This window comes from Acanthopagrus latus, chromosome 3, assembly GCF_904848185.1.
Source record: "Acanthopagrus latus isolate v.2019 chromosome 3, fAcaLat1.1, whole genome shotgun sequence".
NCBI lineage: Eukaryota > Metazoa > Chordata > Actinopteri > Spariformes > Sparidae > Acanthopagrus > Acanthopagrus latus.
The window spans coordinates 886,060-908,824 of record NC_051041.1 but is presented as its reverse complement, the minus strand read 5'-3'; the positions used below and the strand labels follow the sequence as shown (position 1 = coordinate 908,824).

Sequence of the window (22,765 nt, the reverse complement as noted above, 5' to 3'; positions counted from 1 at the left end):
TCAGCAGATTTTGTTCTTTTGTTGTAGCCATGATCGTTATTATTAGTACTTAGAACATCAAAAAACCACTGTATTTATAAAAACTACCTCGGTGCTTTTTATTCCCACAGAATAACTTGTATACAAATTGACTTGTATTAGTTCACGGGGCAGAGCTGCCTCCTCCAATATGGCAGCGACACCAACGTATCGCAGCAGCGGGCCATGTATATGCCTATGGTATGTCAAGAAAAGCTGAGATCCATCTGCTCCTGTCTAAGAGATATCAGTATGCACACACACACACACACACCACATACACTCCTGCCAGACACCAGACTTCATACATAGTCCTGAACTGATTCTGCAACATGTTGAAGCTTGGCCTTTTGCATAATGTTTGCCATCAATTCATTTAAAAGAGAAGATATTATAATCATTGTTAAAATAATTAAAGTGAGGAGTGAGAAAGGGAGTGGTGCAGTGTGCCTGTGTAAATCAAGGAACTGCACTTAAAGTTTGTCACTCTGTCTCTAATGATCAGAGTGAGAGTTAAATACTGGCGTTGCAAAGCAAAACAATGTATGTGCAATTATGTTTGAAATCAATGTATGAGAAGTTGGCAATGTAATGAAGGGAATGTTGAAGCATTGAAATAAAGCAAAGAAGGGCAAAGGTGGTTGTTAAGGAAAAGAAGGAAGTAGCAGAGTCTGTGGTTAGGGGATGTACTCACTTGCACTGATCACACTATGAGTGACCTGGCGAACTGGAGCATGTTCAACTGTTGAACTTGAGAGATGCTCAAAAATTGTCCAAATACGGGCACGAGACCAACTAATATCTGAAGTAAGAGGGTGTAAGACGAGAGGAGCACAGACTAGAATCTGTTCTTCCACCTGCTCCAGCCCTGAGACAACACCTGAGACGGATTACGTGAACAGTCTGGACATCACAAAAAGGATTTCAAGAAATCTTCAGCAGCAACAAACCAAGGGAATAAGATCATAAATCGGATTAACCATTTTTCCAACAAGCTGCGGATTATAATTTGGATTATAATTTGCACTGGAATACTTTTGTTCACTCTGCTGGGAGAGAGTCTCAACTTCGAGGGATTTTCGAGACCTTCGGCCAGGGTTGGTGATTTACCTCAAGTTTGGGAGCTTTCAGCAGGAAGGGAGAGGCAAGCCATGTATCGACCAAACCCTCTTCGTCTCGGATCAAATCAAGTAATTTAACCAACCTCAGCTCTTAATTTGATCTAGTATTACCAGGTTTAGATTTTAGAAATATTTTTGGATAATGATTGTAGTTGAAATGAGTATTGAGCTGTATGTTTTGCCCTTGCTAAAGTCTATGCAATAAAACCAACATAATATAGTTAAAGTAGTGGACATTGATTTCATAGCTCTTTGATGGAAGTAAAAGTCAGGCAATAAGTGTGCATAATATCTTAAAGGCCCTTATAGGTTACTCTAGCCAACCAAATTGAAACAGTCCCTTAGGATTTACCAAAAGCCCTTAAAATCCAACCGAGCATCATACCAAGTGCACAGATCATTTAGAGGAGAGCTGCCGTTAACGGGCGTGGCTGGTGGCTGTATCTGACTCAAGGGCTTCATATCAGGTGCCAAACCAGAGGAAGCAGGGTAGATGTTCAGATTCAGGCGGTTAGAAGCTAGGCGAGTCTCCTTATTACCTGCTAAAAATCCCTATTTAAATTCCCACTGTCGAGCAACCTTTTTGTAGGTTTAGGGATCTAATCCTTTATAACGGAGAGCTGGTGGAGTACCTCCTGGACAGGGGTAAAACTCGGGATCTAACAGGTAGTATCACTCCCTCCTGCTGGTTCCATCCATCTACTGCTTTACCTTTTAAACAGTCTGCTCATCATTGTTCCTGTTAGCAAGAGATGCAAACTAACTTTAGCATTTCTTCTGATTTTGAACAACTTTATTTGAACTGTTCCAAAGATACACTTTCATCTTCTTCTTCTTCCTCCTCCTCTCAATTATTCAATTAAATAGAAACAACAGAGGAAGATACAAAACGTAGAATATGTTGAGAAGGATATACAATCTATGGAAAAACAGATTAGAAAATAATCCATTTTAATTAAATTTAAGGTTAAAGTGAATTCAAGTTTATTCAAATAGGGGTGATATAATTACTGCAACAATTTGAGATTTTCAGGTTATGATTACAGTCAGTCATTATCAGTTTCACAGAATAAGGATATTACACAACTATAATTATCAGTGACTATTAAAAAATGTCCTGAGAGACATGAAACTCCTATCTTGACAGCAAAATCACAATAAACTCAAAATTCTCTCAGTGGAAACAGACTTGAAATATCAAGTTTGGTAAGAATGAGGAACACAGACATCAGTTAGTCTCAGACTTCCTCCCTCTGCAACAGGAGACGGAGCTACATCATGATAATAAAACACAGCTAAACAATAAAAAATATAGAAAAAATGACTGTTAACCCTGGAGGTTATCAATACTACAGTATTTGATAATCTGGTACATATAACACCGGGTTTCTGTACCCATCCCTACACCTAACATCGTATGAGATAAAAGAGGAACGTCTTCTGTTATCTGTATCACAGTTTTAACTGATCAGTGTTGCCCTCAGTACTTCAGTCGTGCTGGAAGAAACTGGACCAACAAACATCTCTGTAACTTCATGCATTTTGGCTGCTCTCATCAACACACTTGTGTATTTTGATAGTATAAAGTCGAGTGAAACTTTTGTTACAAACGCTGCAGCTGTAGTGTTTCTCCCGTGTGTGTATAATCGAGTGTCGTCTCAGAGTTCCAGGTCTGGCAAATTTTTCACCACAAAGTGAACAACTGTATGGTTTCTCCCCGGTGTGACTACTCATATGCGCTCTGACTGATCCCCTTTCTGCAAATTTTTGACCACAAACTGAACAACTGAATGGTTTCTCTCCACTGTGGCTTTTCATGTGTGCGCTTAGATTCCTTCTGAAACGGAAAGTTGCTTTACAAACGGAGCAGGTGTGAGGTTTTTCTCCGCCATGAACTTTTAAGTGTGATGCCAAACTTGAACGTTGTTTGAATCTTGCACCACAGAGAGAACAACTGAACGGTTTCTCCCCCGTGTGGACAATCAAGTGACGATTCCGATGCGAACTTTGTGAAAATGTTTTACCACAAACCGAGCAACTGAACCGTTTCTCCCTCTTGTGGGTTCTCATGTGTTTCACAACATCAGATCTGCTTGGAAACGTTTCTTTACAGACTGTGCAACTGGAACCTCGTTCCTCTGACTGGACCTCAGGTGTCCTGGTCTCCCAGTCACTGCTGTCATCAGTCTCAGGTTCAGGTTCAGAGGCGTTGTCATTAATCTCGGGCTCAGAGAAGCGTGACACCTCATCATCAGTAACAGGTTTTAAATATCTATCTGGATCTGAGTTCTTGTCTAGTTCTGGTCCTCCACAGTCCTCTCCATCAGCTTCTGTCTCCATCTGTTCAGTCTGTCTCTGATGAAGCTGTGAGGACTGAGGTTCCTCTTCATCATCTTCCTCACTCCTCACAGTGACAGAAGTGAAGGTGAACTTGATATCAGCCTCCTCCAGCCCTGGAAGCTGCTCTCCCTCCTGACGGGTCCAGAGTTCCTCCTGTTCCTCTTTAATGTGTGGGGGTTCTGGTTCCTCCTGGTCCAGACTGGAGCTCCTCTCCTGCTGCTCAGGAGGATCCTCTTCTTTACACTCCAACAGCTGCTGGACGTCTGTGGAGAAGAAAGATTTCCTGTTAACATTTCAACCACCAGCACTGCTACTTTTTAAAATTTGTGGATACATTATGCATTTTGATACTTTCCTCTCACTGAACTGTGATGGGAAAATTCCTTTTCATTATGGGTTGATGAATTTTGAACTATTTTGTTGAATATGATTTCTTAAAAACATTTATCTAACTTGCTTCATGTGACTGATATCTTATGCAAATGTATGAACACCTAACCTCTGCCCTATATGATTGTAATAGAGTCACGAACCAGCCAAAACTCAGATAGAAAGTCGCCTTCTTGTCTCATGTTTTATGTCTGATAATTTTATGCTTCGCACAGAGTCCCAGGTCATGCGTCATGAAGTTTTAACTTTATGTCTTGTGTGGATGAGAAGCCTGTCTGATTGGGATAGCCGTATGTACGTATGTGTGTAGCTTAATCACTGCTGGCACAGAGAGTGCTTGTCTCTTCCCCTGACCTTGTTGATATCTGTGTATAAAATTGTGAACACTCCTTTACTCTGGGCTCATTCACTCAGCTCATGAATTTGACTGTGTGGTGAGTCCATCTGCAGATGGTTGGATTAAACTTACCGAAAAGACAGATCTGACTTCACTCTTTTATTGACAGAAATTTCCACCACAGAACCAACACAAAATGTCACTTTACCTTCAGACTACTTTAACATCTATGTTCTGTATGAATACTGTTTGTATTACATGTTATCACCACTGTACACCTGCCAAATTAAAAAAGAACCTTTATAAAATTGTAACTACAGTCTAACAGTGAGAAAATGAGGCTACAGTAGCTGGGCTGACATTAGCCACGTTAGCTAAGGCTAGCTCTTTCATTAGATTTGAGTTGAATATAGGCAGAAATCTAGACTGATTACTTTGCTTTCATATCGCCACAGTCCCGCGTGTCCTTATCGTCTATATGACGACATCCCAACATAACATACAACAGAATGTATAGATTCTTTACTAACGGTGTTAAGTTAGCGCTGTCAATGAATTAACACATTCAGGGCAGTATGTGTAAAACCAGCCCAGCAGGATTATATTTGCATATTCACCACCCACCCAACAGTCTCACATACCGTTCTCTGCTGGTAAAGTGAGAATAACAAGTAAACAGAACCGACCTGTTCTGTGTAACTGGACCTGAGGCTCGGTAACAGCGTCCAGTAGTTTCCGGTGTCGACACAGTTCCTCCTCGTACTCTGCTATCGTTCTTTCAAACAGCTCAAATATCTCTTCAGCAGCCGCAGTTAGTCGCTGCTTCACAACAACTCTCAGCGTTTGGACTTTAGACATTTTCACTGACTCACACGAACTTTCCCTCCAGAAACACTCCGTTAAAAACTGTCTGCTCACTCTGATGTGCGCTGTGTTTACAGTCCGCTCGCCCGTGTTCCGTCTCCGTCTATGTCCTGGAGCAGCAAGCCACGCTAAATTCCTTTCGGATTGTTGAGTAACCGGAAATGAGTCCGGGGGGAAACAGACAAAGTTCCAACATTTCATCCATTTGTAACAGTTTCCGGTGTTTCGAGTGATATGTGACATAAGTGATAAAACAACGGACGTTATATCACATCCGAACACAGCATGTTTATTTGTATTAAAGCGGCTCAGCGGCGTTTTGAAGCAAAACAACTCCTGTGTATGAAAGTTCCCGGATCTTTTGTGTCCGGCCCTTAGAGCGTGCGCACTGGCCACTTCCGCCGACCGAGCCGACTAACTTCCGGTTGAGCGCCAGGCTGACTTGAATGTGGATAAAACAATTTAATCTTTAATCATAATCTGGTTGCAACAGTTTGAGATTTTCAGGTTATGATTACAGTCTCAGAAAATATCAGTTTCACAGAATCAGGATATTACACAATCATAATTAACAATGATTTAAAAAATTAAATCTTTTGTTGTGTTTTTTGATTGAACAAACATTTTATTATAATTTCACAAAATATCCTGACAGACATGAAACTTGATATGAATGCTAAAAACTCTTTTAATTTCATTATGGTTCAATACCATTGATGTACAAACATACATGGTGTGATAATCTTCAACTTTAAAGGTGCAGTATGTAAGAACTGGCCAGCTGTTGAAGCTGCTGAACACTCAAAACAAACGTGTCACCATAGACACAGCTAGCTGCTGCTAACTGTGGCTGTCGTTAGCTAAATCACTTGGTGAGTTGCATGTGGTGGTCCGGACTGGGAGCTCATAGCAACAGAATCATGTTGGTGTTTATGCCGTCAGCACTGGACCTTTGGACCAGCATGTATCAAGGCTAGCTATTAGCATGCTAACTTTAGTAGATATCTCTGCAACATGACAGCCTACATAGACATCATAATGTATTCACATTCTGCTGATAATCTTAATTCACTTATAAATGAAAAACTGAATTAAATGAATCACAGGGCCAGAGAGGGGTATTCATATGATGTTCTCAGTACTTTTATTATTGTCACTCCTTATGCATTTGGTTCTATGTTCACATCGGCTTCTTTAATTACAATATGAAGACGGTTGGTTTGATACAGGACATAATCGACGTATTTGAATATGTAAATCCGTTGGTTTACGTAGCATGCGTCGACGTAGATTCACAACAGTGGCTGGATTCACATTGATCCTGGCGGTGTGTGTTAACATTCAAATCTTAACAGCAGAATCACAAAAAACTCAAACATATCTCTGTGGAAACAGACTTAAAATATCAAGTTTAATAAGAATGAAAACAACAACATGCATCAACGTGATAATAAAACACAGCTAAACAATACAAAGTATAGATAAAAAAAAAATGTTTAACTTTGGAGGTTATCAATACTACAGTATTTAATAAACTGGTACATGAAACACAGAATATAACACCGAAATTTCTATGATATAAAAGAAGGAGCACGTCCTCTTTTGTCATCTGTATCACAGTTTTAACTGATCAGTGTTGCCCTCAGTCCTTCAGTCATGCTGGAAAAACTGGACCAACAAGCATCTGTCACTTGATGCATTTTGGCTGCAGTCACCTGTAGTGGAAATTCTCCTTTGTGAGATTGAGATTTGCTAAGTCTCCGAAGAACTTCAGACTTCAGCATATGAATCAGATCTCTTTAATAACACGCAGCGTGGAGAGAAGTCAAAAGCGTTCTCTCCCAAACTCTAAAATGTTAACACTTAAGTACAGAACAGGTAGGAAGTTACCTTCATTTACAACAGTCATAAAACAGGTTTCTTTACATAAGAATGATGCTTTGATGTTTGGGTGTTTCCTGTCCTTCCCAGGACAGTGTCTCTTCGATGCAACAGATGGGACAGCAATTGTCCCCCACATGTGGCTCTCTGACACCTCAAGCAACATGACAGTCTCCCCTCCTCCTCTCACATCCTGCTCCTGTCTTTACAGCACATTGATCACAGACCATTTCTTAAACACCACCACACTTGTGTATTTTTATAGTATAACGGCGAGTGAAACTTTTGTTACAAACTCTGCAGCTGTATCATTCCTCCTATGCATGGGTAGTCAAGTGTTGTTTCAGAGTTCCATTTCGTGCAAATTTCTTACCACAAACTGAACAACTGAATGGTTTCTCTTCACTGTGGACGCGCATGTGTGCATTCAGATTGCTTCTGGAACTGAAACTTGATTTACAAATTGAGCATGTGTTCGGCTTTCCTCCTGCATGAAGTTTTAAATGTACATTCAAAGATGACTTTTGTTTGAATTTCTTACCACAGTCAGAACAACTGAATGGTGTCTCCCCCGTGTGGACAAGCAAGTGTGAAGTCAGATGTGAACTCTGTGAAAATGTTTTACTGCAAACTGAGCACCTGAATGTTTTCTCCTTCTTGTGGGTTCTCATGTGCTTCACAACATCAGATCTGCTTGGAAAAGTTTTTTTGCAAACTGAGCAGCTGGAACCTTGTTGCTCTGAATAAACCTGAGGGTTCCTGGTCTCCCAATCACTGCTGTGATCAGTGTCAGATTCAGAGGCGTTGTCTTCAGTCTCAGGTTCAGGGGCCTTGTCAGCAGTCTTGGGTTCAGAGCAGTGTGACGTCCCATCAACAGTCACTGGTTGTAAATGACTAACTGAATTAATGGTCCTGGCTGGTTCTGGTCCTCCACAGTCCTCTCCATCAGCTTCTGTCTCCATCTGTACAGTTTGAAGCTGTGAGGTCTGAGGTTTCTCTTCATCTTCTTCACTATTTACAGTGTCAAGACTGAATGTGAAGGAGTGCGACGTCTTGTCATCAGCTGGTTGTGAATGAGTATCTGGATCTGAGTCCTTGACTGGTTCTGGTTCTGGTCCTCCACAGAACGCTCCTTCAGCTTCTGTTTTAAAATGCTCTACATCTCTGAACTCTTCAGTTTTGATTTGGTGAAGCTGTGAGGACTGAGGTTTCTCTTCATCATCTTCTTCACTCTTCACAGAGACAGGACTGAGTGTGAACTTGATATCAGCCTCCTCCAGCCCTGGCAGCTGCTCTCCCTTCTGACGGGTCCAGAGTTCCTCCTGTTCCTCTTTAATGTGTGGCAGCTCTGGTGGTTCCTGCTGGTCCAGACTGGAGCTCCTCTCCTGCTGCTCAGGAGGATCCTCTTCTTTACACTCCAACAGCTGCTGGATGTCTGTGGAGAAGAAAGATTTCCTGTTAACATTTCAACCTCCAGCACCGCTACTTTCCAAAATGTGTGATATTTTGCAATTTGGTGTGCCATCCTTAGATTTTCAATGGCCCCATCTGGCCACCACTAACAAAAGGTTCTAGGGGCACCACATGCTAACACTTAAAGACACAGAGTAAGATCCCCCCTCGAGAGATCAAGTTTGCTGACTGCTATCTTAAGTAGTTTTAGCAACCTCAGAAAAGACCGCTCAACAACAATACACTGCAGTTTACGCCTCCACCAAGAAACCGCTATCAAAAAGCCACAAATAATGCTCAGAACAGCACCAAACTTCAGCAACAGTACAAATAGAGTCTCAGCACATAGTTTGAGGCATCACACACCTGCTAGCTTTGCCGGATTTGTCGGAAGAGAGAACACAGCTCACCACTCTCCTGCAGCAGCTTGCTCGCTGTGGGAAAGCCCTGACAAGTCGATTACCGAGTGCAGTTAGAAATGCTCAATTCTGTTATTTATTTACATGAGTTGTGTTCTCTTTCCAATAGAAATCCAGCAAAGCTAGCAGACGTTTGATGCCTCAAACTATGTGCTGAGACTCTATTTGTACTGTTGCTGAAGTTTGGTGCTGTTCTGAGCATTATTTGTGGCTATGAGTGACCTTTTGATAGCGGTTCCTTGGTGGAGACATAGACTGCAGTGTATTGTTACCGTGCTGTCTTTTCTGAGGAAAATCTACATAAGCACACGGTCGAAAAACTTGATCTATGGGGGGAGGAGGGGTTTTACTCGGTGTCACAGTGTGTTAGACCATGGATTACACTAATGCCAGAATATCCCTTTAAGTAAACTATTCTGATTCCACATAGCACCGCCCTGGTCATCATTAAAATGGCTCCAACACACTTTTTACACTTTAGTCCCTTTATCACTGCTGTACGCCTGCACAATTACAAGCAGAGTCTTTGTAAAGTTACAGCTACATTTTAAATGTGAAAAATTAATAAAGAAGCAATAAAGTGTAAAGTGAGAAGAAGAAGTAAACAGAACCGACCTGTTCTGTGTAACTGGACCTGAGGCTTCAGAACAGCGTCCAGTAGTTTCCGGTGTCGACACAGTTCCTCCTCGTACTCTGCTATCGTTCTTTCAAACAGCTCAAATATCTCTTCAGCAGCCGCAGTTAGTCGCTGCTTCACAACAACTCTCAGCGTTTGGACTTTAGACATTTTCACTGACTCACACGAACTTTCCCTCCAGAAACACTCCGTTAAAAACTGTCTGCTCACTCTGATGTGCGCTGTGTTCACAGTCCGCTCGGCTCCGTCTACTTCCTGCAAGCTAGTTAACTTAGTTTCTCAACTTCTTCGGGCTCGTCGGACACCAGGAGATAATTCAGATGTTCGACATGTTCAGATAAACTGATCGACTCAGACTCTATTCGGACATTTGGACTCTTTGGCTCCGTGTAAAACAGTCAACTGCTCTGATGAGCTTTCTGTGGCCGTGTTCCGTCCCCGTCTATGTCCTGGAAGCAGCAAGCCACGCTAAATTCCTTTCGGATTCTTGGGTAATCGGAAATGAGTCCGAGAGGAAACAGCTAAAGTCCCTACGTAGTTGATCCACGTGTAACAGTTTCCGGTGGTTCGCTGTGATTGTATGTTATGTGACGCAAGTGATAAAACCAAGGACGTTATATCACATCTGGACTCAGCGTGTTCATTCATATGAAAGCAGCTCAGCGGCGTTTTGAAGCCCAAAGATTCCCGGGTATGAAATTGCCCGGATCTTCCGTGTTGTCCGGCTCTTTGAGCGTGCGCACTGGCCACTTCCGCTGACCGAGCCTGCTAACTTCCGGTTTAGCCCGGCTAACTTGAGTGGGGATAAAACAATTTAATCTTTAATCACAGTCTGGTTGCAACAGTATGAGACTTTCGGGTATGATTACAGTCTCGGAAAATATCAGTTTCACAGAATCAGGATATTACACAACTTTAATTAGAATACTTTATTAATCCCAGGGGGAAGAATGTTTTTGTTACAGATTCTCCCTGCAAAGTAGAGATAGAAATACAGTATGAATGGAAACAAGAGATAAAGATAAATATATAAATGAAATATTAAAGTAGACAATAAAATAAAATAAAATAAAGCAGACACTGGAAATATATACATATACACAACAATATATAGTGAAATAATATAAACAATATACAGTGAAATAGTTGTAGCATTAATTTGTAGATTTGTTTTTTGTTGTTTTGAGTAATATAAATAGCCATTTGAGTCGATCATCAGAGGGAGGAGTTGTACAGTTTGATGGTCACAGGTAAGAATGACTTCCTGTGGCGCTCAGTGGTGCATTTAGGAGCGATCAGTCTCTGGCTGAAGGTGCTGCTCTGTTTGACCAGAGTGTTGTGGAGAAGGTGAGAGCCGTACTGCAGTATCACCCACAACTTTAACAGCATCCTCCTGTCTGACACTGCTGACAACATCACTGGCCTTCCTGATCAGCTTGTTCAGTTGTGGCTACCACAGACTCATAAAACATCCTCAGCATAGTCCAGCAGATGTTAATGGACTGGAGCCTCCTCAGAAAATAGAGGCAGCTCTGTCCCTTCTTGTAGAGGCCTTCAGTGTTCTTAGTCCAGTCCAGTTTATTGTCGATGAACATCCGCAGATATTTGTAGTTTTCGACGATGTCCACGTTATGCCCCAGGATGGAAACTGGGGTCACTGGTGTCCTGGTTCTCATCAGATCCACCACCAGCTCCTTAGTCTTTGTTGTGTTGAGCTGCAGGTGGTTCAGCTCACACCGTGTGATAAAGTTGTCGACCACAGCCCTGTATTCAGCCTCCTCCTTGCTGATACATCCAACAACAGTAGAGTCATCAGGAAACTTCTGAGGCTGGCAAGACTCTGTCTGGTAGCTGAAGTCTGTGGTGTAAAGGGTGAAGGGGAGAGGAGAGAGGACAGTCCCTTGTGGGGCCCCAGTGTTGCTGACCACTGCATCTGACACACAGTGCCGCAAGTGCACATACTGTGGTCAGCCAGTGAGGTAATCCACAATCCAATACACAAAGGGGAGGATCCACCAGCATCGCCATCAGCTTGTCACCCAGTAGAGCAGGCCCGATGGTGTTGAAAGCACTGGAGAAGTCAAAGAACATCACCCTCACAGTGCTCCCCGGCTTGTCCAGGTGGGTATAGACACGGTTCAGCAGGTAGATGATGGAATCCTCAGCTCCACTCCGGAGCTGGTAGGCAAACTCGAGGGGATCCAGGTGTGGCCTGACTATAGGTCTGAGCTGATCCAGGACGAGTCTCTCCAGGGTCTTCATGACATGTGACCTCAGTGCCACCGGTCGGTAGTCTGAGAAACCACTGGGCTGCGGCTTCTTTGGCACTGGAACGAGGCAGGACGTCTTCCATATCACAAGGACCCTCTGGAGGCTCAGACTCAATTCATTTTTATTAGACTTAACTATAAATATCAGTGACAATGACTCTTAAAAAATGAGAACACGGTTACTTTTGTTTTTGGCTGAATCAACACTTTATTATAATTTCACAAATTATCCTGCCGGACATGAAACTAGATATGAACTTTAAAAAATCTTTTAATTTCATTAAAATTCAAAAACACTGATGAACAAACATACATGGTGCAATAATAATCAACTTAAAAGGTTCAGTATGTATGAACTGGCCAGCATGTCACCATAACAACAGCTGCTACTAGCAGTAGCCGCTGTTAGCTAGATAGCTTGGTAAGTTGTGCATGCGGTGGTCCAGACTGGGAGCTCGTAGCAACAGAATCTTGTTGGTGTTTACGCTGTCAGCAGTGGAGCTTTGGACCAGGACGGATAAAGGATACCTGTTAGCACGTTACCTTTAGTAGATATCTCTGCAACTTAACAGCCTACATAGACATCATGATGTAAACACTTGTATGTATTCACATTCTGTTGACAATCTTAATTAATTTGTTCATGTTTTCAAGTGGAATTATTGCATATTGAACTTTTTATTCCACGATATATTGCTGCAGACACAACACTGTGTACACAGGGAAGAGCTCGCCAATGGGCGGCTGGATGTACATTGGACCTGGCGGTGCGCGTTAACAGTCAAATCTAAACAGCAAAATCACAATAACCTCAAAAATGTCTCTGTGGAAACAGACTTAAAATATCACACCGGGTTTCTGTACCCATCCCTATACCCAACTTCCTATGAGATAAAAGAAGTACGTCCTCTTTTATCTTCTGTATCACAGTTTTAACTGATCAGTGTTGCCCTCAGTACTTCAGTCATGCTAGAAGAAACTGGACCAACAAACATCTCTGTAACTTCAGGCATTTTGGCTTTTCTCACCAACACAATTGTGTGTTTTGATAGTATAACGGCGAGTGAAACTTTTCTTACAAATGCTGCAGCTGTATCGTTTTTCTGCTGTGTGACTATTCATGTGTGCTCTGACGTGTCCCTTTTCTGCAAATTTTTTACCACAAACTGAACAACTGAATGGTTTCTCTTCTCCGTGGGTGCTCATGTGTATTCTCAGATGCCTTCTGAAACTGAAACTTGACTGACAAATTGAGCATGTGTATGGTTTCCCTCGTGCATGAAGTTGTAAGTGTACATTCAAAGACGACTTTTGTGTGAATTTCGAACCACACAAAGAACAACTGAATGGTTTCTCCCCTGTGTGGACAAGCAAGTGTCGAGCCAGATGTCCCCTTTGTGAAAATGTTTTACTGCAAACTGAGCACCTTGATAGTTTCTCTCTCTTGTGGGTTCTCATGTGCTTGATAACATCAGATCTGCTTGGAAAAGTTCTTTTGCAAATTAAGCAGCTGGAGCCTTGTTGCTCTGAATGGACCTGAGGTTTCCTGCTCTCCCAATCACTGCTATCATCAGTCTCACATTCAGAGGTGTTGTCATCAATCTCAGGTTCAGAGCAGTGTGACGTCTCATCATCAGTAACTGGTTGTAGATGACTAACTGAATTGAAAGTCCGGTCTGGTTCTGGTCCTCCACAGTCCTCTCCATCAGCTTCTGTCTCCATCTGTTCAGTCTGTCTCTGATGAAGCTGTGAGGACTGAGGTTCCTCTTCATCATCTTCTTCACTCCCCACAGGGACAGGAGTGAATGTGAACTTGATATCAGCCTCCTCCAGCCCTGGAAGCTGCTCTCCCTCCTGGTTTATCCAGAGTTCCTCCTGTTCCTCTTTAATGTGTGGCAGTGCTGGTGGTTCCTCCTGGTTCAGACTGGAGCTCCTCTCCTGCTGCTCAGGAGGATCCTCTTCTTCACTCTCCAGCAGCTCCTGGACGTCTGTGAAGAAGAAAGATTTCCTGTTAACATTTCAACCACCAGCACTGCTACTTTCTAAAATGCGTGGAGACATTTTGCACGGTGTGTGTGACACGTTAGAAATTAGAGCCGGTCAATACAGCTGGAAAAATAGATCAAACTAAAATCTTTCATCTCAGTCATTTTTTATAATTTTGAATGATGCAACAACATACGGCCAGCTGCAGAGGAAAGAACAGGAGTTTCCAGAGAAAAGATACCCGCGTCAGCAGAGGTGAGGAAGAGTCGGGTTGGATGAGACCATGAGGCCACAAGAGGACGCTCACAGTTTTTTGGTTAAGCACAGCTTTAACTCAGAGGTAGAGCCCGCACCTTGTTATTTGAAGGTCACTGGTTCGATTCCCCTGGTCTGCATGTCAAAGCGTTCTTTGGCAAGATACTGAACCCCAAACTGCTCCTGATGTGCTGGTGGGGACCTTGCATGGCAGCCACCGCCATCAGTGTATGAATGTATGAATGAATTACCAGCCCCATTCACACTGTTTGGATGCAGGGATCCTCCGCCAACTCTCCAAAGCAACCAAACAATTATTATGTCACTTATGCCCTTATGTCATTTAGACCACAAAATGTAACTTTGTCACTTTACAGGATGTTTGGTGGGTCAGGATCTCAATCATTATAACAGCATCCATGTGATTATAAACCATCAGCAGGTTTAGATTAACAGAAGGACACATCATCATCATGAGGTGTCCCGTCACGCCTCTTCAGGAGCCGCAGCACCGGCTTTCTGTGTGAATTACAAGCTGGTTTGTCTTTAAGATGGAGATGCTCTGTGTGAATGACCAACGGCGGAGAACTGGTGAACTGCCGCTGCAGAGAAAATACACCTTCTCTGTGTGAATGGGGCTACTGTGAGTCACTTTGGACAAAAGTGTATGATAAAAGTGATGGATGTACATATCAATACCAATTCCCTTCATACATAACAGGATTTTCTTCAGACAAGAAAAATGACTCATCAAAACCAGATTCCACTGGATTAAAAAAGCTTCACAACATTATCATATAAATTCTACATTTCTACAGTATGAATCACAGTTCAGGATGAAGGATGTTTTACACTCTTCACACTTCAGTCCCTTTATCACCACTGTACACCTGCCCAACTAAAAAAGAGCCTTTTTAAAGTTGTAACTAAAGTTTTACTTTAAAGAAATAAGGCCTGACCTTAAAACAGCTGTTTTTTGAATGGAGTTTGGTTTACCAGCGTGTCCACTGGACAGACCTCCAGGAGCAGAGGCTGTGTTAATGCAAATAACACACATGCATTATCTGTAATACTACCATAGTATTATACATGTTTTTATGTATATTCCACTATTGATGTCTTGACATTATCTATTAAATCTCATTTTCACTTCTTTTCTTTTCATACAAGTTGTCTGAACAGTGTTGGTGGATCAGAGAGCTCCAGCTTCACTGTGTCTGTTGTGAATGTGACAATAAAGAAGTAATAAAGTGTAAAGTGAGAAGAAGAAGTAAACAGAACCGACCTGTTCTGTGTAACTGGACCTGAGGCTCGGTAACAGCGTCCAGTAGTTTCCGGTGTCGACACAGTTCCTCCTCGTACTCTGCTATCGTTCTTTCAAACAGCTCAAATATCTCTTCAGCAGCCGCAGTTAGTCGCTGCTTCACAACAACTCTCAGCGTTTGGACTTTAGACATTTTCACTGACTCACACGAACTTTCCCTCCAGAAACACTCCGTTAAAAACTGTCTGCTCACTCTGATGTGTTCACAGTCCGCTCGGCTCCGTCTACTTCCTGCAAGCTAGTTAACTTAGTTTCTCAACTTCTTCGGGCTCGTCGGACACCAGGAGATAATTCAGATGTTTGACACGTTCAAATAAAGTGAACGACACAGAGTCAGTTCGGACATTTGGACTCTTTGGTTCCGTGTAAAACAGTCAACTGCTCTGACGAACTTTTTGTGGCCGTGTTCCTTTAGGACTCTTTGTGCTAAAGGCAGCAAGCCACGCTAACTTAACTTTTCACCCCTGTGTAACAGGAAATGAGTCCGAGGGGAAACATGTAAAGTTCCAACGCAGTTGATCCTTACGTAACAGCTTCCGGTGGTTCATTAGTTAGCTATATTAGCTCTGTGGAACAGCAACAGACAAATCAGATGTTAAAATGAACAAATACAGAACAGCTCATAAACTAAAAACCATCACAACAATCAGCAGAAATGTTCATTACAAAGTGGTAAATCGGCTTCCTGTTGCTGCATGTAGTTCAGTAAGATTCTGCCGCCATCCAGTGAACAACAGCACAACATCATCAAACCTTCTGAAACTCCCTCCTGCATCAAAAGTCTCTCTCCTGCCACTTTCATTCTTCAGCCTCTCCTCGAGAAGAACCTGCATCAGCTGAGTGCTTTGACAGTTACTGATATCCTGGTCTGGCTGTAACAGAGCGAGATTTTCAAGGTATGATTACAGTTTCAGAAAATATCAGTGTCACAGAATCACGATGTTACACAATTTTAATTATAATTGTCAGTTACAATGACTTTTTGTCAGGGACTGAGCTAGCAGGCACAAGAAGGCACCGTGTAATTTTCAAAAAATGAGTTTTATTAACAAAAAATGGAAATAATCAATTAACAAAATATTCAATACAGTTCAGGGCCTCTAAAATATGTTAGCTAAACAGTACTTAACCTAAAGCAAATACACCCTAACTCAGGACAGACTAAAGGCAACCACCATCAGGCCATTTTAGACACACGGGGGGAACAGACAAAGACGTAACCATTTAAACAAAACAACAACAAAAAAACCCCCCAAAAATCTCAACTAATATTTAGTCTACCTGATCTTTAAGAAAAATAATAATCATTAATATAATAATAATAATAATAATCACTGAAATACTATCCAACAATCAGAGCATGAAGCAGGGCCTTTCCCCGTGATGCAGGAGGCCCATGGTACAGTCCACTTTACAGCCAACAGTTCAACACCAGCTGATGCACATTAGCCTCCTTTTACTGGCCAGCCAGGAACGTGTTACTCAAAGAATATCACGTTAACTTCCCAGACAATTGATGAAATTATTGAAACAAATGTCAAAAAATGGCAAGAAAAGTTACCTAAATGTGTGCACTACAAAAGGAAACCATTCTGTCAAAACTACTAATAAAAAGTGTTATATGAAACTTAAAGTTGTGTCCAGTTATTTCTTTGTTCATGAGTATTATGTAAAGAAACCTGACAAAAGTAAATAGAATATTTGAGTTGCCACCCTTAGTGTGTTATTTAGTGTGGGGTGACTACTGCAGCCATCACACTTTAAAAAAATGTTTTGGTTTTTTTGGTTGAACACTTTATTATGATTTCACAAAATGTCCCAACAGACATGAAACTTGATAAGAACTTGAAATATTCTTTTAACTACATTGGAATTCAAAAACATTGATGAAAAAACATACATGGTGCAATAAAAGTCAACTTTAATAGTACATTTTGATAGTATAACAGCGAGTGAATCTTTTGTTATAAACGCTGAAGGTGTATCTTTTCTCCTATGTGTGGGTAGTCAAGTGTCGTCTCAGAGTGTCGTGTCGTGAAAATTCTTTACCACAAACTGAACAACTGCATCTTTTCTCCCCTGTGTGAGTCCTCATATGTTGTCTGACGTGTGCCTTTCCTGCAAAACATTTACCACAAACCGAACAACTGAAGGGTTTGTCGCCTGTGTGAGTCCTGATATGTGCTCTGAGGCTTCCCTTTGCTGTAAAACTTTTACCGCAAACTGAACAACTGAAGGGTTTCTCTCCACTGTGGCTTCGCATGTGTACCTTCAGATAGCTTCTGCGAGTGAAACTTGCTTTACAAACGGAGCAGGTGTGAGGTTTTTCTCCTCTATGAACTTGTAAGTGTGCTGCCAAACTTGAGCGTTGTGTGAATTTCGTACCACAGAGAGAACAACTGAACGGTTTCTCCCCTGTGTGAGTTCTCATGTGCCTCGCAACCTGAGATCTGCTTGAAAAGGTTTTTTTGCAAACTGAGCAGCTGGAACCTTGTTGCTCTGAATGGACCTGAGGTTTCCTGGTCTCCCAATCACTGCTGTGATCAGTCTCAGATTCAGAGGCCTTGTCAGCAATCTCAGGTTCAGAGCAGTGTGACGTCTCATCATCAGTTACTGGTTGTAAATGACTAACTGAATTGAAAGTCCGGTCTGGTTCTGGTCCTCCACAGTCCTCTCCATCAGTTTCTGTCTCCATCTGTTCAGTCTGTCTCTGATGAAGCTGTGAGGGCTGAGGTTCCTCTTCATCATCTTCTTCAATCTTCACAGTGACAGAAGTGAAGGTGAACTTGATATCAGCCTCCTCCAGCCCTGGAAGCTGTTCTCCCTCCTGACGGGTCCAGAGTTCCTCCTGTTCCTCTTTAATGTGTGGCAGCTCTGGTGGGTCCTGCTGGTCCAGACTGGAGCTCCTCTCCTGCTGCTCAGGAGGATCCTCTTCGTCACCGCTACTTTCTAAAATGTGTGGAGACATTTTGCACGACGTGTAACACGTTAGAAAGTAGATCCGGTCGATACAGCTAGAAAAAGAGATGAAACTAAAATCTTTCAGTCGTTACCAGATTTTTTTTGTATGATTTAATATTCTAGTCTTTCTATTTAATGGACCAGGACATGACTAAATACCAACCCTGCTCAGAGGCTTCCAACCTTTTATCCCCCTGAATCATCAATCTGCCGTACGGAGAGCTCGTCCCATGGAACGCTCCATTATCAAGGTATTTGACAGACTGTTTATGAGCCGCAGCGTATTCACTCTGTGTTTAAATCACCATTTGTGTAAAAGGCATTAAACTTCCCATTCTCATACTTGTTATATTGTTATCTTGTGATAGATGAAGTGTCTGTCGCTGGTACAGATCACGGCTGTTTAACCACTCAGGCCTGTTGAAAGACATGCAAACGAAAACAGACTACAAGCAGATCATGTTCTCTGCATTTAATGCTTGTGTGCTTTACCCCCTTTTATTAAGTAAGTGAGTAAAGGCAGATATAAGAAGAACAAGAAAAGTCTGGAAAATTATAGAAAATTGGTGTGATGCAGCTTTTTGCAGTATAATCTAAACATAGTAAGTCGTTGGTGATTAATGATAATTGGTAATAATTGATGTCAAAAAGGATAATCAAGCGTGAAGAACATGTTGAAACATATATTACTCTGCAACATTTGATTGAACTACTGTGTTGTGTTAATATAAAGTCACACTTTAATTATTCAAAAAAAAGAGTCTTTAATATTTTGTAGAAAGAATAAGATCTGACCTTAAAAAAGCTGTTTTTTTTTAATGGAGTTTGGTTTACCAGTGTGTCCACTGGACAGACCTCCAGGAGCAGAGGCTGTGTTAATGTTAATAACACACTTACATTATATGTAATACTATTACTACAGTATTATACATGTTTTTATGTATATTCCACTATTGATGTCTTGACATTATGTATTAAATCTCATTTTCACTTCTTTTCTTTTCATACAAGTTGTCTGAACAGTGTTGGTGGATCAGAGAGCTCCAGCTTCACTGTGTCTGTTGTGAATGTGACAATAAAGAAGTAATAAAGTGTAAAGTGAGAAGAAGAAGTAAACAGAACCGACCTGTTCTGTGTAACTGGACCTGAGGCTCGGTAACAGCGTCCAGTAGTTTCCGGTGTCGACACAGTTCCTCCTCGTACTCTGCTATCGTTCTTTCAAACAGCTCAAATATCTCTTCAGCAGCCGCAGTTAGTCGCTGCTTCACAACAACTCTCAGCGTTTGGACTTTAGACATTTTCACTGACTCACACGAACTTTCCCTCCAGAAACACTCCGTTAAAAACTGTCTGCTCACTCTGATGTGTTTACAGTCCGCTCGGCTCCGTCTACTTCCTGCTCACAAGCTAACTTAGTTTCTCAACTTCTTCGGGCTCGTCGGACACCAGGAGATAATTCAGATGTTCGACATGTTCAGATAAACTGAAAGACACAGAGTCTGTTCGGACATCTGGACTCTTTGGTTCCGTGTAAAACAGTTTGTAAACAGTCAACTGCTCTGACGAACTTTTTGTGGCCGTGTTCCTTTAGGACTCTTTGTGCTAAAAGCAGCACGCTAACTTAACTTTTCACCCCTGTGTAACAGGAAATGAGTCCGGGGGGAAACATGTAAAGTTTCAACGCAGTTGATCCTTACGTAACAGCTTCCGGTGGTTCATTAGTTAGCTATATTAGCTCTGTGGAACAGCAACAGACAAATGTTGAAATGATTTAACAGAACCGCTCAGAAACTGAAAGCCATGTTCTGAGGAAGATAACCACATTAATTCTTCAGTCTCTCCTCGAGAAGAACCTGCATCAGCCGAGTGCTTTGACAGTTACTGATATCCTGGTCTGGCTGCAACAGAACGAGATTGTCAAGGTATGATTACAGTTTCAGAAAATATCAGTGTCACAGAATCACGATGTTACACAGTTTTAATTATAATTATCAGTTACAATGACTCTTAAAACATTTTTTTTAAACACTATGATAATTTCACAAAATGCCCTGACAGACATGAACCTTGAAATGAACTTGAAATATTCTATTAACTACGTTAGAATTCAAAAGCAATGATGAACAAACATACATGGAGCGATAATCGTCAACTTTAAAGGTGCAGTATGTGAACTGGCCAGATGTTGAAGCTGTTAAATACAGGGGTCAGTGTATCACCAGAGTTACAGCTAACTGCTGCAAACTCTAGCTGCTGTTGGGAAGTTAGAACTTGCAAAATGAGAGAAGTTATTAAATAATTGTAGTTAGAGAGGAATTATGAAGTAGTTGAAAATAGATAATACTCAAATATCTGAAAACTGTATTCTAGAGCAGAACTTGAGCAAATTGTACTTTGGTTTATTTTATCACTGGTTGGTTAAAATTTGGAGACAAAGATTTTCCATTTTTACTGCAAATGAACAGAAGTCCCAAATATCAGTTTTCAGTCTCTTCAGTCTTTTTCATTTCTAATAATGGATATCAGATCTGAAAAAGCCGCATTGGTCCACCCCTGAATATAACTGTGTTGTTTCTAGAGGATTAACAGTCATATCTAAACAAGAAAACTGACAATAAACTCAAAACTCTCTCAGTGGAAACAGTTTGAAAACGTCAAGTTTAGTAAGAATGACGAACACAGACATCAGTCAGTCAAAAGTTGGACCGACCAACATCTCTGTCACTTCATGTATTTTGACTTCTCTGACCAACACACTTGTGTATTTTAATAGTATAAAGTCGAGTGAAACTTTTGTTACAAGCGCTGCAGCTGTATCGTTTCTCCTGTGTGTGTGTAGCCATGTGTCGTCTCAGAGTTCCGTGTCGTGCAAATGTTCTACAACAAACTGAACAACTGTATATTTTCTCCCCTGTGTGACTATTCATATGAGCCATGACTGTTGACCTATCTCCAAAACTTTTACCGCAAACTGAACAACTAAAGGGTTTCTCTCCACTGTGGCTTCTCATGTGTACGTTCAAACCGTCTCTGCGAGTGAAACTTGCTTTACAAACGGAGCAGGTGTACGGTTTTTCTACTCCATGAACTTGTAAGTGTGCTGTCAAATTTGACCGTTGTCTGAATTTCATGCCACAGAGAGGACAACTGAACAGTTTCTCACTTGTGTGGATGATCATGTGTCGATTCTGATGTGATCTTTGTGAAAATCTTTTACCACAAACTGAGCAACTGAACGGTTTCTCCCCTGTGTGGATTCTCATGTGCGTCACAACATTAGATCTGCTTGAAAACGTTTTTTTACAAACTGAGCAGCTGAGTCGTGTTACAGTCTCTCGTTCGGGTTCAGAGAAGCGTGACGTCTCATTATCAGTAACAGGTTTTAAATATCCATCTGGATCTGAGGTCCTGTCTGGTTCTGGTCCTCCACAGTCCTCTCCATCAGCGTCTGTCTCCATCTGTTCAGTCTGTCTCTGATGAAGCTGTGAGGACTGAGGTTCCTCATCATCATCTTCTTCACTCTTCACAGGGACAGGACTGAATGTGACCTTGATATCAGCCTCCTCCAGCCCTGGAAGCTGCTCTCCCTCCTGACGGGTCCAGAGTTCCTCCTGTTCCTCTTTAATGTGTGGGGGTTCTGGTTCCTCCTGGTCCAGACTGGAGCTCCTCTCCTGCTGCTCAGGAGGATCCTCTTCTTCTCTCCCCAGCAGCTGCTGGACGTCTGTGAAGAAGAAAGATTTCCTGTTAACATTTCCACCACCAGCACTGCTACTTTCTTAAATGTGTGGAGACATTTTGCACGACGTGTAACACGTTATAAAAGAGGGTCAGTCGGGTGCACAGGTAGCTGAGTGCTCAGAGCATGTGCCACATACACAGAGGGCGCTGGTTCAAATCCCGGCTGGAGGACCTTTGCTGCATGGCACCCCCACCCCGTCTCCCACTTCCAATCTGTCCACCTGGACAGACCTCCAGGTCACATGGCTTTTGGACAGTACGTGGTCACTGCACGTATTTTTACGCTTCCAGTCAGTCGAGTTTTGGCAGAATTTGCAAAACAAAACTTCACACAGAAATCTGCTCGGCTCTGTACTGAGGGGTCAGTGTCGACTTCCTCGGTGTTTTCGCCGATGGACACAGAGCCGTGAGCCATGCTTACATTGTTTTGAAGGGGGGGCTCAGTGTGTGGAGGGGGCTTGTTGTGCCACCCAGTTTTGCTTCCCTCCCTGCAGTTTCCCTCAGACGTACGTTCCTCTTCCACAATTTAGCTTTTAAAAATAGATTCCACGACTCCGTGAACGCGGAAATCGCAGGGCCAGCAGTACTATGTCTGCTGTGAGTGTGACAACAAAGAAGTAATAAAGTGTAAAGTGGGAATAAGAAGTAATCAGAACCGACCTGTTCTGTGTAACTGGACCTGAGGCTGGAAAACAGCGTCCAGTAGTTTCCGGTGTCGACACAGTTCCTCCTCGTACTCTGCTATCGTTCTTTCAAACAGCTCAAATATCTC

At 42.1% G+C, this 22,765-nt stretch overlaps 4 protein-coding genes across 12 annotated transcripts in view; 1 reads left to right on the top strand and 3 right to left on the bottom strand.

Moving 5' to 3' along the window:
- Nucleotides 1–22,765, top strand: part of LOC119017301 (zinc finger protein 501-like) — a 108,126-nt gene that overhangs the window by 7,812 nt on the left and 77,549 nt on the right. The window lies entirely within an intron of this gene.
- Nucleotides 1,920–22,765, bottom strand: part of LOC119017285 (gastrula zinc finger protein xFG20-1-like) — a 34,548-nt gene continuing 13,702 nt past the window's right edge. For 3 of the 9 annotated variants that reach the window (XM_037093897.1, XM_037093902.1, XM_037093901.1), the window contains exons 2-3: nt 4,893–5,130; nt 1,920–3,742 (exon numbers count right to left, since the gene is read on the bottom strand). In XM_037093897.1, the coding sequence (XP_036949792.1) occupies nt 2,673–3,742; nt 4,893–5,064 (1,242 nt within the window). In that variant the 5' untranslated portion in view covers nt 5,065–5,130 and the 3' untranslated portion in view covers nt 1,920–2,672. Of the gene's footprint in view, nt 3,743–4,892; nt 5,351–11,912; nt 13,718–15,255; nt 16,167–16,316; nt 18,244–19,381; nt 19,916–22,765 lie in introns of those variants that run through there. The other 6 variants (XM_037093904.1, XM_037093905.1, XM_037093898.1 and 3 more) reach the window with 5 other exon arrangements.
- LOC119017295 (zinc finger protein 691-like) lies at nt 6,192–9,686 on the bottom strand. Its single transcript, XM_037093929.1, has 2 exons — nt 9,438–9,686; nt 6,192–8,386 (listed from the first exon to the last, which is right to left on the bottom strand). The coding sequence occupies exons 1-2, from the start codon at nt 9,607–9,609 to the stop codon at nt 7,269–7,271; spliced, it is 1,290 nt and encodes a 429-aa protein (XP_036949824.1). The 5' UTR covers nt 9,610–9,686; the 3' UTR covers nt 6,192–7,268.
- Nucleotides 20,216–22,588, bottom strand: LOC119017309 (gastrula zinc finger protein XlCGF8.2DB-like). Its single transcript, XM_037093954.1, has 2 exons — nt 22,131–22,588; nt 20,216–21,976 (listed from the first exon to the last, which is right to left on the bottom strand). Exons 1-2 carry the CDS (start codon nt 22,174–22,176, stop codon nt 20,982–20,984), a joined length of 1,041 nt encoding a protein of 346 aa, XP_036949849.1. The 5' UTR covers nt 22,177–22,588; the 3' UTR covers nt 20,216–20,981.